This window comes from Sinocyclocheilus rhinocerous, unplaced genomic scaffold (genome assembly GCF_001515625.1).
Source record: "Sinocyclocheilus rhinocerous isolate Xijiao unplaced genomic scaffold, SAMN03320098_v1.1 scaffold8, whole genome shotgun sequence".
Taxonomy (NCBI): Eukaryota; Metazoa; Chordata; class Actinopteri; order Cypriniformes; family Cyprinidae; genus Sinocyclocheilus; species Sinocyclocheilus rhinocerous.
This window is the reverse complement of record NW_015666800.1, coordinates 2,739,218-2,753,334: the sequence shown is the minus strand read 5'-3', so window position 1 is coordinate 2,753,334 and position 14,117 is coordinate 2,739,218. Positions and strand designations below refer to the sequence as shown.

General features: G+C 37.7%; 1 protein-coding gene across 1 annotated transcript in view; it reads right to left on the bottom strand.

Annotated features, from left to right (window-relative positions):
* Positions 1 to 14,117, bottom strand: part of LOC107733123 (Usher syndrome 2A (autosomal recessive, mild)) — a 209,374-nt gene that overhangs the window by 16,010 nt on the left and 179,247 nt on the right. The window contains 3 exon segments of the mRNA XM_016544622.1: positions 6,079 to 6,433; positions 11,322 to 11,484; positions 11,839 to 11,997. Coding sequence (XP_016400108.1) covers positions 6,079 to 6,433; positions 11,322 to 11,484; positions 11,839 to 11,997 — 677 coding nt within the window.

Genomic DNA, 14,117 nt, shown 5'->3' with positions numbered 1-14,117 from the left:
AATCACTGAGTTGGAAAAAGGATCACCCCTCTCCTAAAAATGACTTGTAAACTCAATCAGGTGTAGCTAATCAACTTCTCAATGGCACACAAAGCTATTTGACTTTCAACTGTGATCAGCTGTGGTCATTTTGATCAGCTCAGCATGAAAAGAGCTTTCCTGGAGCATTTCAGTCCTTGGCAGTGCAACTGAAGCAAACAATCAACTATAGGTGGCAAGGCACTGTGGACAGGCACATTTTTATCCCAGTGATTATTTTCTATACCCACAGTACATAGCCATATTATCATTATTATTGATAAAATTAAGTAATTAACAAAAACATACAACTTAATAATTATAGAAATTTTATTTTATTTATTATTATTATCTACAGCATACATTACGTAATGTGTATATATCAATAAATGCATTATATACATTTTTCATGAATGCAGTACTCATGAATAGATCAAGAATGCAAAGGTGGACAAAACAAAACAAAAGCTTTTAAATCACCATGAAAAGCCTAATATAAAACGATAATTAAATAAAGGAATGCAACACTGTCAGCATCCATGGCAAATGTTAGTTTTGTAAATAGATGTTTGCTTTTTTAACAGCAGAATTATTAATTCCTTGAAAATAAAATTTCATTTGACCAGAAAAAAACAACACATAATTCTCACCATCAACAATAAAACTACAGACCCCTCTCTACTATCCCTATGCAGATTTTTACACCCCAGTCCATTACATCGCTGGGAGGCACCAAAGCATTTAAAACACTACCTTTTTATGTGGTTGAAAAATTGAGAACATTTGGACTATAAACCAGCAAACATATGCACATTGTCAATAGAGACAGCTGTTTCATTTCACTTTATTTCAGCACAGAGACTTATATCCTGCCCCTAGATGGCAATGCTATCAAACACTTTCCTAAACACGGGCATCAAGACATTAACAAGCAGGCGCTCCCTCATCCAGGATACTCAAGGCAGCCATTAAAAAGCGACTAAGAGAATTGATTTTTGTTATAGATTTCCAAATAAATGTTTATGGCACAGATCCCTAAAATGGGAAGTGTTTAAGTTTTGATTAAGAGAATTGGTTATGCTGCCTTTTGGGATCCACCATACAATAAATTCTCAACATTACAGAATTACATTTCTTATTTCTTTCATTTCTTAGTCAGGTATTTAAATAATATAAAACACACACTTTAAATTCTAAATAATACAAACAATATATTAAGATCCACTGCATATAAACCTGAAAGTGTACACCTCTATGTGGAAGCCAAAAGCAGCCAGGCTTCTGAACAAAAGCACTGAATTCAGACTTGCTTTAATTGAGGCAGAAAGAGGCCTCACTGTTTTAAACATTAAAGAGGTATCAGAGTCAGAAGTACATTTAGCATTAGCTCAGGGAATCAGTCGTTTGTAAAGGGGAAAGAAGTCTTTTAAAGCCCTTTTTCTTTCCTCTTTTTCTCTTTCAACTGAGCACAGGTCTCCCTTGTCTCATCAGCTACATACATATGTGTTATTTCCTGTGACAGCGCTGGGGGCTGCTTGGGCCAGGGGATGATTTTAATTAAGAATAACCATGTGGATTTGTCACAACAATTATGCTGATTAGATGAAAGTGGAGATTCCTGACCCTTCAAAGGTGTGGTACTGCTTCATTTGCATACAGTAGACATACTGTCCTGGCCTGCCACTGCTGACTTCAGCCTGAGCTGGATTTTATTAGTATCACGCTAAACAGCTACAGGGCCCGGGAAATGCCTCATCAAAAAGCATCAAATGGAGCCTTTGGCAAAGTTGAGCCTTTGGTCATGTTTTAAGTAACCTACACTCAAATTCTGTCAGAAATGTATGAAAATTTTAGGCAGATAAAATGATGCACTGATGGATTTTGTTGTAAGCATTATCATTCATCTGTGAATATCACCGAATGTCTAACATTTATTTTTCATACACACAAAGATGCTTGAATAAAATGCAAATTCTTCTCTACACTGACATTTTATAACAAACTGAAGGAAAGATATTCATGATGCACATTCCCTGTGCTATTCACAAGCTGTCCATCCAAAAATTACAATTCTGTCTTCTGTGGAATACAAAAGGAGATATTTTTAAGAATGTTTCAAATTTTGTCCACACATTGAAAGTCAATGTCATCCAAAACAACATTAAACACCACTGATTTTCATTAAATGGACAAATGTAAAAAAGTCAATTTATCTTTTGTGTTATGCAGAATAAAGAAAGTCATACAGTAAATTATGAGGCGAATTTTTGGTGAACTATCCCTTTAATACTAAAACCGCCCCATTGCTCTCATTCCTACCAGCACTTTAGTTTAACTGTTGAGAAAGTCTACAGACTTTAGTGCATTTCAAAGCATCTTCGCTTTTGTTCCTGAGATGCCTTTTCATTATTAATTATTTGTGATTTAGATGTAAAGTCCTGTTCAAGCCAAGCCTCAATCAGATGGAGGGCTCTTGAATCACTGAGCTGTTCTTCAGACTGGGCTGGTGTCTGATGAAGGAAACCCCTCATGCATGCAAACACACACATACAGAAACAGAGGAAAGTACCGTTTACCTCCTCTGAATGAGGCTGAGTATGTATGACAATCAGGACTGTGAATGATGGAAGCTGTTTTCAGAAAATAAAAGCACACACAGTCAAGTGCGCCACTAACTTTAGCTCTTTAAATAAGAAATTAGATTTAACAGGCTCTCTCAGAGTGTTTACTTAGTACTACAAACCGAAAGCAGATTCTAGACAATATAATAGCAGACTAAAGCTTTTTCAGTGTACCGTTTGGCCAACTGTCCATATAATATTTTCTATATTATAGAATAAAATAAATAATTATTATTTAAAAATAAAATGTATATTATGTAAAAATATTGTATTATATAAATATATTATTCAAATATTTGTATATATTATATAAAAAGTTTAAGTGACACCTATAAACATTTTTGAATCTTTAAGTTACACAAATAAAATGTGTCACCAGCCTGGTCTGAAACTATGAATGAGATTAAAGTTTGTGAAAGCTCAGAGGAATCCACTATCAAAATCCACAGACCGTCGGGAGCTCCCCTCTGTGTGTCCTTTCAGCAAATGAGCGCGGGTTCAACTAGGGCCCAAACGAGCTGCTCGCGGTTCTGCTCGGATCATTCTGCTCCACTTCAACAGTGTGTATACGAGTCTACAAAAAAGACATGGTCCAACGCGCTGCCATCATGTTTATGCACTCTTCACTGTGTTCTTAATGATAAACTAACAGATTGTAAACATGCTGCCATAGTTTCAAACCCCCCCGCCCCTCTTTTTTTTTCCTGTGCATTTTTTAAACAATGTCCTTCATGTTAGAGTGGTTACAGGCAGCAGAAGGACATCATTAGAGCCATGGTTAAACTGTAATTTACACCATTAGGAAGGCAGGAGCAATTTTTATTGCCTAGTAAATTTCAGCTCTGAAATATTTGGACCATATGGCTCAATTTGTGTAATAACCTTAATTTCTTGCACCCTTCAGGTTCGCCTGCATCTCCGCTTGCCACTCCGACAGAGTCAGGCTTCTGTGCGCAAAAGGCGAAGCGTCTATAGAGCGGCGGTGGAGATTAATAAGGTGTCACGTCCTGTTTGGGTGAAGGCATTGGAACAGCAGCCAGATGGTATCTCTGCAAATGACTGTCAGGGGTCCTGATCTAATCAATAGGATGTATTAATACATCTCCCACCGCTGGGCACCATCTGCTCCACGATCTGACTCGCCTCCACATACTATGTGTCTAAGCAATGGTTTCTAAATCAAAATCAAATACGAAACCTCTAGCACAAACTCTTTGGATTGATTTGATAACTACAGCATGTTTACTTGACAGGGCTCAACAATAAGGACAACCCATATGTTTTTGCGTTCCAAATAAACAACATTTGATTTTAAGACATATTTTTTAAAAGTATTGTTAAGCATATTACAGTTTTGCTATCATTAAGACTAAAAATCTATAAAAATCGTTTCTGGTAATTTAAATAAAGCAGAAATAAAAAAAAACATAACCTATTAGATGTAAAATTTGAAATAATTTGGCAACTAACAGAAATAAGTATGTTTAGGTTGAAGTACTTACATTGCTAAAACTAAAACTCAAATTATTAAAGTTGAATTGTCAGGGGTCCTGATCTAATCAATAGGATGTATTAATACATCTCCCACCGCTGGGGTTCTCATGGGGCTGCTGAGCAACATCTGGAAAGATCAGGAGGGGGAGAGAGAGAGTAAGAGAGGCAGAGAGAGCAGTGGAAGCTACGTACAGAAAGCAGAGGAATTACAAAACAAACAAACAAACAAAAACAACAACCACAACAGTGTATTCTGCTGATGAAAAATAAGCAACCAAGATAAAGTTATCCAGTATTGGAAGCATCATCTGAAATTGGTAAAAACTATTTAAATATTGGAATTTGTTCAATGATAAAATACATTTTTTAAATAATTTTTAATTTATATTCTTTAATTGTTTTAATTAAACTATTTTTATATAGTTTCTATCTATAGAAATTGTTTAATATAGATATAAACTATATAAATTAATTACAAGCTGATTAACTGCAATCTGACGTCACACTTCACCACTGAAGCCGACCTCTGGAGGTCAAGAAAACCTGAAAGGACTGCCAAGAGAATAGAAGCGGAACTGTAAATTACTCACAAAGAAAAGAGGGGTGCTGATAAAAGGCCTATCCTGGATGACGTTCATTAACTGCTATCAAAATAATTAATTTGTCTATTAGGCAGGCATCTATCTGGTGCTCTGTGGGAGAAGCTGAACTCCTCAGTGGGTTCTGGATTCTTTCCCCTATGGTGTTGCTGCTATCAGGGGGCAAGCTGGCTCTGTTCACACTTGTTTTGAACAGGAGCTCAAGCTGAAGCCTTTAATTTGGCCATGATACAGTTGTGTGCATCTGCGAGGAAAGCAGCACACTATTTTTCCTCGGTGTCAAACATGAATCACAGCGGCTACTTTTATAGGTGGAGACATCAGCGGATGAGGAATCTGTGTAAACATGCGAGCAATGGGCTGATCGCTGATCAATGATCTCAGACAGACGCTGATGCTGGAGACTGGAAATTTCAGGTGCTGAAGCTGAACTTAGAACTAGAAGCAGTTACAGCCAAAAACACAACAATGGGTCAATACACACTCAAAGTAGGCTCAAAATAAATCATAAGAATAATCTAAGCAAACAATCTAACTATACTTAACTAAAAAAAACAACTATAATTTGAGTTAAAAGATTTTAACTGAAAGCCTAACTCTGTTTTCAGACAAGGGTGTTTTCTGCATTTTGTCAAGCATTTTAAATGTTTATGAATTTACTGTTCAAAGGTTCGGTCTGTAATATCTTTTTTTATTTTTATTTATAAATTTTTTTAAACATTAAGTTTATCAAAGCTGCATTTACATGATCAAAACTACACTAAAAACAGCAATATTGTGAAGTATTATTACAATTTAAAATAAATGTTATCTATTTCAATATCTCTTAAAAAGTTTTTTGTCAGCAGTAGGGTCACATTACCCCGTAAAAGTGAAAATAAAACTATTAATTAAAAAAAAAATCTTACTGAACCCAAACTTTTAAACAGTAGTGTATACAATTTATTAATTAAATATTATATGTTTATATTTGTTTTGTGTAATATATTGTTTTGTGTTTCATTATTAATAACCTTTTGCTGAAAAGTCTACAATAGGCTATTTAATTGCCATTGTGACAACTTATCTCATTTATTGTGACAAAATGACTACAGCTATTGATGTGTTTAATTGTTCTTTGATGTTATCACAGATAACTGTTTCTTTAATTCTGGTTTCTGTCTAATAATGGGGAAAAAAAAGAGTTGCCTCTTTATTAATTTGATAGATTTGTGTAAAATCTTTTTTGTGGGTGCTATTTCATGGAACATTACTCAAACGTCTTGCTTCTTTGCACATGGTTCATTTATAACTTCTCACAGAATGTATGGACAGCATATCAAATTGATGGGAGAAAAGAGTATTACCAGAACTGTAAGAGCAGTAACAGTTGTGGAGTTGAACGTAGGATCGTTGAGTAGTTTCTGGTACACCACTCTGTACTTGGAGATCCCTCCGTTTGGCATGCTAGGCTGGGTCCAGCTCAGCAGAAGAGAGTAGGCACTGGCAGGGCGGGCCGAGGGCGCGTCCATTCCCTGCGGTTTTGCCTCTAGAGTTCGGGCGGTGGTCCATGAGCTGAAGGCAGAGCCTTTAGAGTTGTCGGCGGTGACTCTGTATTCATATTCACTGAACGGTAGAAGGGAATCTGAGGCATCGGTGAACTCTAGGGGACCTTCGGTCCAGATGAACACCAGCAGCTCCTCTTGAGTTCCAGTTGGTCGTCTGGAATTGACAGAATTAAGATTACATGAAAAAACAGAAATCCTTCATCTGCCATTTAATGAAAGACAGGAAAAACATGACAAAACACACAAAGTATCTTCTTTAAAGACCCTTCAAATGTGGTTGCAGTTAAAAATGAGGCCCCAAAACAAACAAATAGTGGGGGTGCCAAAAGAAGGATGCAGAGATGAGGAAGAGCACACAGAGACGCATGAGGAGCAGGGGCAGAGCGCTGGGCTTTGCTCAAGCTTCGTTAATTCCTCCACATTAGAGGCCTGGCTTCCATGCTGCTGGAGAAAATGACATTCACTGCTCTAATGTGGCCCCTGCCGGCCCCACTCTCACCGCAACGGCCTAATCTCACCCACTGCATTAAAATAAAGCCAAACAGAGACTGGCAGGGGAGAGGAACGTCTCACACCATGGCGCTAAACTACAGCACACAGCTGCGATCAGCAGTCTTTTCCACACACATACAGACACTGCATCTGGAGCACAAGATGTCTTTTTTTCCCATTTACTTTTATTCCACTGGTTAAAAAATGTAGGTAAAGTTATTTATTAAATTTTTTTCCAAGACTTCCCACTATGAATTTTTCAATTAAATTGCAAATTTTTGCTGCTGTACCTTTTAACAGACAGAAATGAGCTAAAATGAGCAACAGGACTTCTTCACTTACACAACGCTTTGCCATCACAGGAATTAATTACATATCAAATATATAAAAGAAAACTGTTATTTTAAATTGTAATAATATTTCACAATATTACTGTTTTTACGGCATTTTTAAACAAATAAATGCAGCCTTTGCGAGCATAAAAGACTTCTTAAAAAAACTTTTTTAAAATACTTATCTATATATAAATTCATAACACTAGGATTCACTGGACAGGCATGCAGAGCAGCAGGTGCTACACATAGCCAGGTAGAGCTTTCCAATTTTTTTAAAATGAAATATATATCCCATCTATCCTACTTCCTCCTTATGAGGTCAAAAATCCAGAGACATTTTTGCTGATTAGTTCCAATGCAATCTATTTACATATCAATAAATCAAACTCTTTTACTTTAAAACATCAACAAGAATTTGATTTATCATGATATGACCCATTTCAGAAGTCCAGCATCTTGAGGCTGTAACAGCTAGCTGAATAAGGAGTAAAAACTTCATCAATGCTTTTATTGTCTCACCAGCATCTGCAGCAACTGTATGCATGCAATATGAACATGGATGTATTCTTAGGAACTGATTTACAATAATTCTGTATAGCAGCCAAGGACTATCTCAGGTGGGATTCTCCTGTGTAATATAAGTTAAATGCGTGGAGGACAAACATCCCTGAGGAGGGGACACTCACTTCACAATTTCAGATAACCTCCAATGAGCTGAATACATACACAATAGCACATTAAACCGATTACATTTAGTGCAGCACTGATCGCTGGTATTAAGATGAGCAGATAGAATAATACACCAAGTCCTTTAAGCCACGAGTGAATTCTTTGCCCCCTGAATGTGATATATTTGCCAGAGTTTATCCCGCTCCCAAATCAGGGCTAAGATGAAATCCAGTCATGCGTTTGTCGGAATGCACCGGCATCTGTGGCTATGCTAATATTTTCTTAAGATTTATGCGGGCTTAGACTGATCTGACCTTGCAAATGAATGACACTGGACAACAAGCCGCGTTGCCCTTGACTAAAATCTTACCCTGTTGCTAACACACACACACACACACACACACACACACACAATCATACTCGCGTAGAAGCTGTAAACACTGTTTTTGCTGCCATCCAAGAGCGAAAACGTTGGGAAGACATCTCAATATATAGTTTAATCTGATCATTGTCTGGAATCCTTCAAGTCAAATCTGAATGGTTTAAATTGGCGTTCACGATGTGCAGCAATAAAGGTTCAAACACGGCTGGCTGTGTTGTTTCCGAACATAAGGGTAATGATGGCAGCGTAATGATAGAGTTAGCTACTCCCTGGCACATCGCTCTCTGTTCTCCTTGAAGGATGTTTCTGTAACAGCGGAGTAAAGCATTCTGATGTGATCGTGCCATGTCAGTCTTAGCTTTATTTCCTCTGTGCGGGGTGCCAGCATCATGGCATTCTGTTTCATATTGCTCTCAAACAGCTCTGAATGTGCCTGGAATAATCAAAGTCAGCAGGGCAATGTCATCTTCCATTTAGAGCTGCCGATCAGCCTCTCTCTCTCCCTCTTCTCTGCGCTCAGATACCACAGTTACTGATATACAGCTGATATCCACATAAGCACTCCACACTCCATTCTGCGTTTTCCTGCTGTCAGTTAGACAGGAACTAGAGAGGAAATGTTGACAAGTGTAACCAGCAGTGATTGGCCTGTTCACCTCAAGGTCACAGCATAATTATTGTTTGTGTTCGACTACGTTTTTGGCTTTCCTTTCAAACATGCCCTGACATGGACTCACATCTACACACACATTTATCCCCATGCAAGCTCTGCACTGACATTAGCCTGACAGCATCTTTGTATGGAAGTGCATTTGCAGAGATTGAGAGAGGAGTGCTAATAAATAGTACTGGGTAACATGTCCACAGAGCCAAAATATGTCTTTAAATGTCCCTATGCTGACGGAACCAACTTTATTCAAGTTCTGACAACTGGATGTCATGATAATATGTGACCCTGGACCACAAAACCAGTCTTAAAGGGGTCCTATTATGCTTTTTCACTTTCTGAATTTCAGTCAGTGTGTAGTTTGTATGTTTGGGCATAAAAAGATCTTCAAACTTACAAATCTCAAAGTCCACTCCAAAGGGAGATATTTCGTTTAAAAAAAAATCCCTTTTCAAGAACTACAACGAACGGCTCGTTTGGACTACAACGTTGTTTTCCGGGTTTTGTGATATCACGAAGCGGCCCATTAGAATATCATTAAAATAATTCCCGCCTATGGAAATTCGAATGGAGGGGCGAGGTCATGGTTACAACACTTGGTTGAGTGCATCAGACAAGACAACGATGAAGAAGTGGTGCTGCTGTAGCCTCAAGTTTTCGCAAGTTATTACACATGCACCTGAATAATTATGTATGTAAATATGTAACGTATATGAAAACGTTTTTATAATAAATTGCTGACAGTACAATACTGGACAATGATGTAATCTGCAGAATTTACACTTCAATTATGAGACTACAGTGTTTCCCATACATTGAGTGCGGGTGTTTTTATATTTATTTATTTAGTAATTTATTAGACGCTTTTATCCAAACTATATGTACATACACATGTATAAATTCAATATATATATTATTTCATTTCCATTTATCTTTGTATCGTGAAAAGCGCTGTACAAATATACTTGAATATTGTCCTATCCTAACAAACCATACATCAATGGAAAGCTTATTTATTCAGCTTTCAGACGATGTATAAATCTCAATTTAGAAAAATTGACCCTTATTTTTGTGGTCCAGGGTCACATATAGCTATGAATATTCTATTCTTATTCTGATGATTCTTCATTTCCATCAAATTTTTAATGATGAGTCTTTTTTTTTACTAATTGACGTTTCTGTAGCTCAAACAGTACAGAATGGTACTAGTAGCGCCAAAGTTATGGGATCAATTACCAGGCAACGTATGAACGGAAATGCTGAATTATCAGTGAACATTTCTGTGCCAAATGTCTCCTTCCAAATGTCTTAGTCTTGCACAAAGGTTTTTGAACATAGTGGTTCATGATGGAACTGCAGGGGATTTTTGAGATTGTGACAGAAACAGCAATGCTAAAGTAAATTCAAATAATAATAAATGAATTAATATAAAAAAAACATTAATTAAAATGATTTAAAATGTATTTAATTTTATTAATACAGCATTGTAATCTTTAAAATAAAACATTAAATATTACATTCTATTCTGATTTATACAAAAATAATGTTTCATTCATTATATTTATTTATACCATGGTCTGTCTGAATACACGATTCTGATTGGCTGGCAGGTATGCATTAAAACTGTTTAATGCACAGGTAGTTCCAAGTCAATCACCGTTCTATATTAATGCGCTGCTTTCATTGATGTATACACACAGAGAGAGAGAGAGAGAGAGAGAGAGGTCAGAGATCACAGATCGCACTGCGCACACAGAAACTTCTTGCCAGCGCTGCCCTGTGACTTATATTAATAAAACAGCCTGGATACTAGATCGCTCCATTATATTTCTCAGCCACGAGGTGTTTTTGAAGTAACTAAACAGAGCTTCATTGTTTGTAGAGAGATACGCAGATGCAGGTAATTCACACACACAACTGTCATCTCTCTCTCTCTTCTCTCTCTCTCTCGATTGATAATTAATTCAAATAAATGCTATAATTCATTCAAATAAATGTGGGCTTACCGCACTAATTTATCTCTGTGTCTGATTTGAAGCGGAAAGAATGATAGAGCTAATGAGCCATAACTGACGAAAATAACTGTCATTTTTACCCTTCCGGTCAAATATTGCGCTGCAAACATCATAAATAGCTTTAAGTTGTCAATGCTGGCATATGACCATAGTATAAGCTTCGCGTCGCCTGGTTCTTGGCCTCCACGTCGTGCATTAAAATCTTTTAATGCACAGCTAGCCGTGCATTATCCCTTACTTAAATGTTACAATTTTCAAAATCAGGGGGTGATCCAGTAAGTAAATATTTAGGCTGTACAGATTAAGTTGACAAAATAACCCTGTTCTAGCAAACAGACTACAAATTCTACAGCCTATCAGACAAAAATCCTGATGACCGACTGTGCAGAGTGATCAAATGAGTCTTATATTGTGCAGTGAGCAGCATGGTATGAGATGCCAGGATGTTTTGTTGATCGTATGTGAGAGTGAGTGCTTTGTACCTGTATATGAAGTAGCTAGTGATGAGGCCGTTGGTTTTTTTTGGCGGACTCCAGCGGACCTCGATAACGGCCGCACCTGCAGCTGTGAGAACTGGAGGGTCCTGAGCTAACGGAGCAGCCTCAGGGGTCCGAACAGACACCCCCTGTCCTACACCACAACCATCTGCACATACAAATATTTAAATGAAACCATTTGATACATAGCTAAAATCACAACTAATACAACATATTTAAACAGAGAGAAAGGACAAATTGTAAATATGTTTCCTTGATTTCCCCCCCTTATTTTGGATACTGATTTAAATACATTAAGCATTTACAGAGCCAAATATTAAAAAATTAGCAAACAGCGAAATTCCAACAAAGTTAACTCAAATGATCTGATTGTTGTATACCTGAAATGAAATCTATGCCCCTAATCGTATCTTTTCAGTTTCTGTTTTCTATATTTTCTTCTTTCATTCGTCTTTTATTTGACTATTTTCTTAAGTTTTGCACTGCTTAGGTTTCAGAGTACCTGGCTGACAGGCCTGTACTTGAATGTGGTAGACGGTGTAGGGGTCCAGTCCTTGCAGTAACAGGAAGTGCTCTGGTCCAGCAGGGCGGATGAGGGGCCGCTCAGTGCCTGCATTGAGCAGGACGTTATATTCCAAAGGGGCACTTGAATTATACACACCTTAATGGGAAACAGAAATATAAAGTCACATTTACTTCTTTTTACTAACTGATATCCAATCATATCTCGTTTAAGCAAAAACATGATAGTAGAAACGTGACACAAATGCAACCACTCACTAAACCAATAACTAAACTGACAAACTAACCGAAAAGATTAGTGCCAACCCACCAAGAAAACAAACACACAATCAGCTCACCCAGTCCACAATCACAATATACGAAGAGCCGTATGTACTCGTAATACAGTGCAAGTACTGACATACAGTGGATCTGACACTTTGGGAAGCTTTGCCCTTGATTTAACATCCTTCTGGGCAAGCAGGCACTTCCCCCGTTCCGTCTATCCCACCTCTGTCCGAAACACACAGACACGCACACAGTCTTCAGTAATGCATTTGAACTAAAGAATGTAGAGTCCCGGCATCCACGCTTTGTTAATATTCCCATCACTAGCGCCTTTCATAATTTACGGCAACTGGAGGCTGATAGGTTATTCAACATTTATGAGACCCGAGATGTATTCAGAACGGGCTGATTATCTTTACAAATGAAAAAGTTAAATTATTCAACTTCCTTCATTGCGTCTCCCTGAGCAGATGTAGTCTTTTGCCTGAGACACAAAAACCCGCTGGAATTAGACGGCGCTTTGATCAAAACTTCCTGCCTGAGAAGTTCAATCGCACAGGTCCCTAAGTTCTATTATTTACAACTAATCACTGACTTTGGAGTTTTTGCACTTTCAACTTGAATGAGAGTCTAATAAGAAATAATGGCACAAAGGAAAAGAAAAGGAACATGCTATCAGATCTGATCCATCAAGCACAGGTGCAGCTTAAAACCGTGCCCGTTTCTGCATTCGGACTTAACCAAGCGTGAGATATTGTAGTTTGAAGCCATAGATTTTTCGCTCGCCTCTCTCTGAATGTAAAGTCAATAAAAGATCTGGGCTATGTAAATGTTTTCTGTGGGTATCAGGGCTGTTTAAGGGCTCTTATGGTGTAATTGAGGTTGTTTAAGGGGATCCTCTCACAGGAGAGAGGCATAATGGGGCAATAATAGCAAAAGATGGACCATCTGAGGCAGACAATCAGGACTGCTTGAATGTAGTCTGTGAAATCACTCTTGAGTGTGCGAATATGCACGCACACGCTTTAACACTCACTCACCCACACCGCTTCGCTTTGGACACATGACCAGTTGAACACATACACACAGATCTGACATGCAAAGGGTAGATGCTGCACATATGTGCTCTCTTGCACATATGTGCAGCAGGTGGGCTGGGTAGCAGTCTGGGGTGCTTGAGTCTATGAACTACCACAGCTAATACCACAGGGAGAAAGAGAAGGAGAGTTTGCATTTGCTCTCCATGTGGCAGAATGTTCGGTCCACATGCACTGTGGGATGTGCAGATGAGCCTGGTGCTGCAGTCTCAGAGTGTAAACAGAGTGACTGATTGATCAGTGGAGGCCTGTGGGTTGCAGTCTGCAAATGACATGATTAGAAGATCATGCAGGACCACAGCAAAGACAACACACTCTGGATGACTGAGTGAACCACAACACAGCCTCCACAAAAGGGACTTCCCAGAAAATGCTAAAAAAAAATGGTTTAAAAGTTATTTTCTGTTCATTGCCACCAAAAATTATTCAGACACTTTGACCTGACCATGTTTTGCTTAAGTGTTATATGACCTTATCAAGATGAATTTGTTCTGACAGTTTAATTCTGAGTTCTTGTCATATTTTATTACCATTTTCTAAACTATAGCAAATAATCTGTGATAATGTGTGAAATGTTGAAGGTGTCTGAATAAATTTTGGTTTGACTGTACATACATACACACATACAGTGGAGATCAAAATTAGAGAACAATCTATAAATACTTGACTTTTTCTGAAATATTATTAATCTTCATCACTCAAAATTTGAAGGAATATTAGCTGTGGGTATAGCACTGTTATATAAAGATGTTTTACAAAATAACCAAGGCATTTCAACAAAACCTTTTATTTTGTGGAAAACACTGATCAAAATTAGAGAACAGTAACCACTGCATCACGAAAGAAGATTACAACTAAAATTTTGGAGGGTTACAGCTGTCAGAAATTAGTAGGA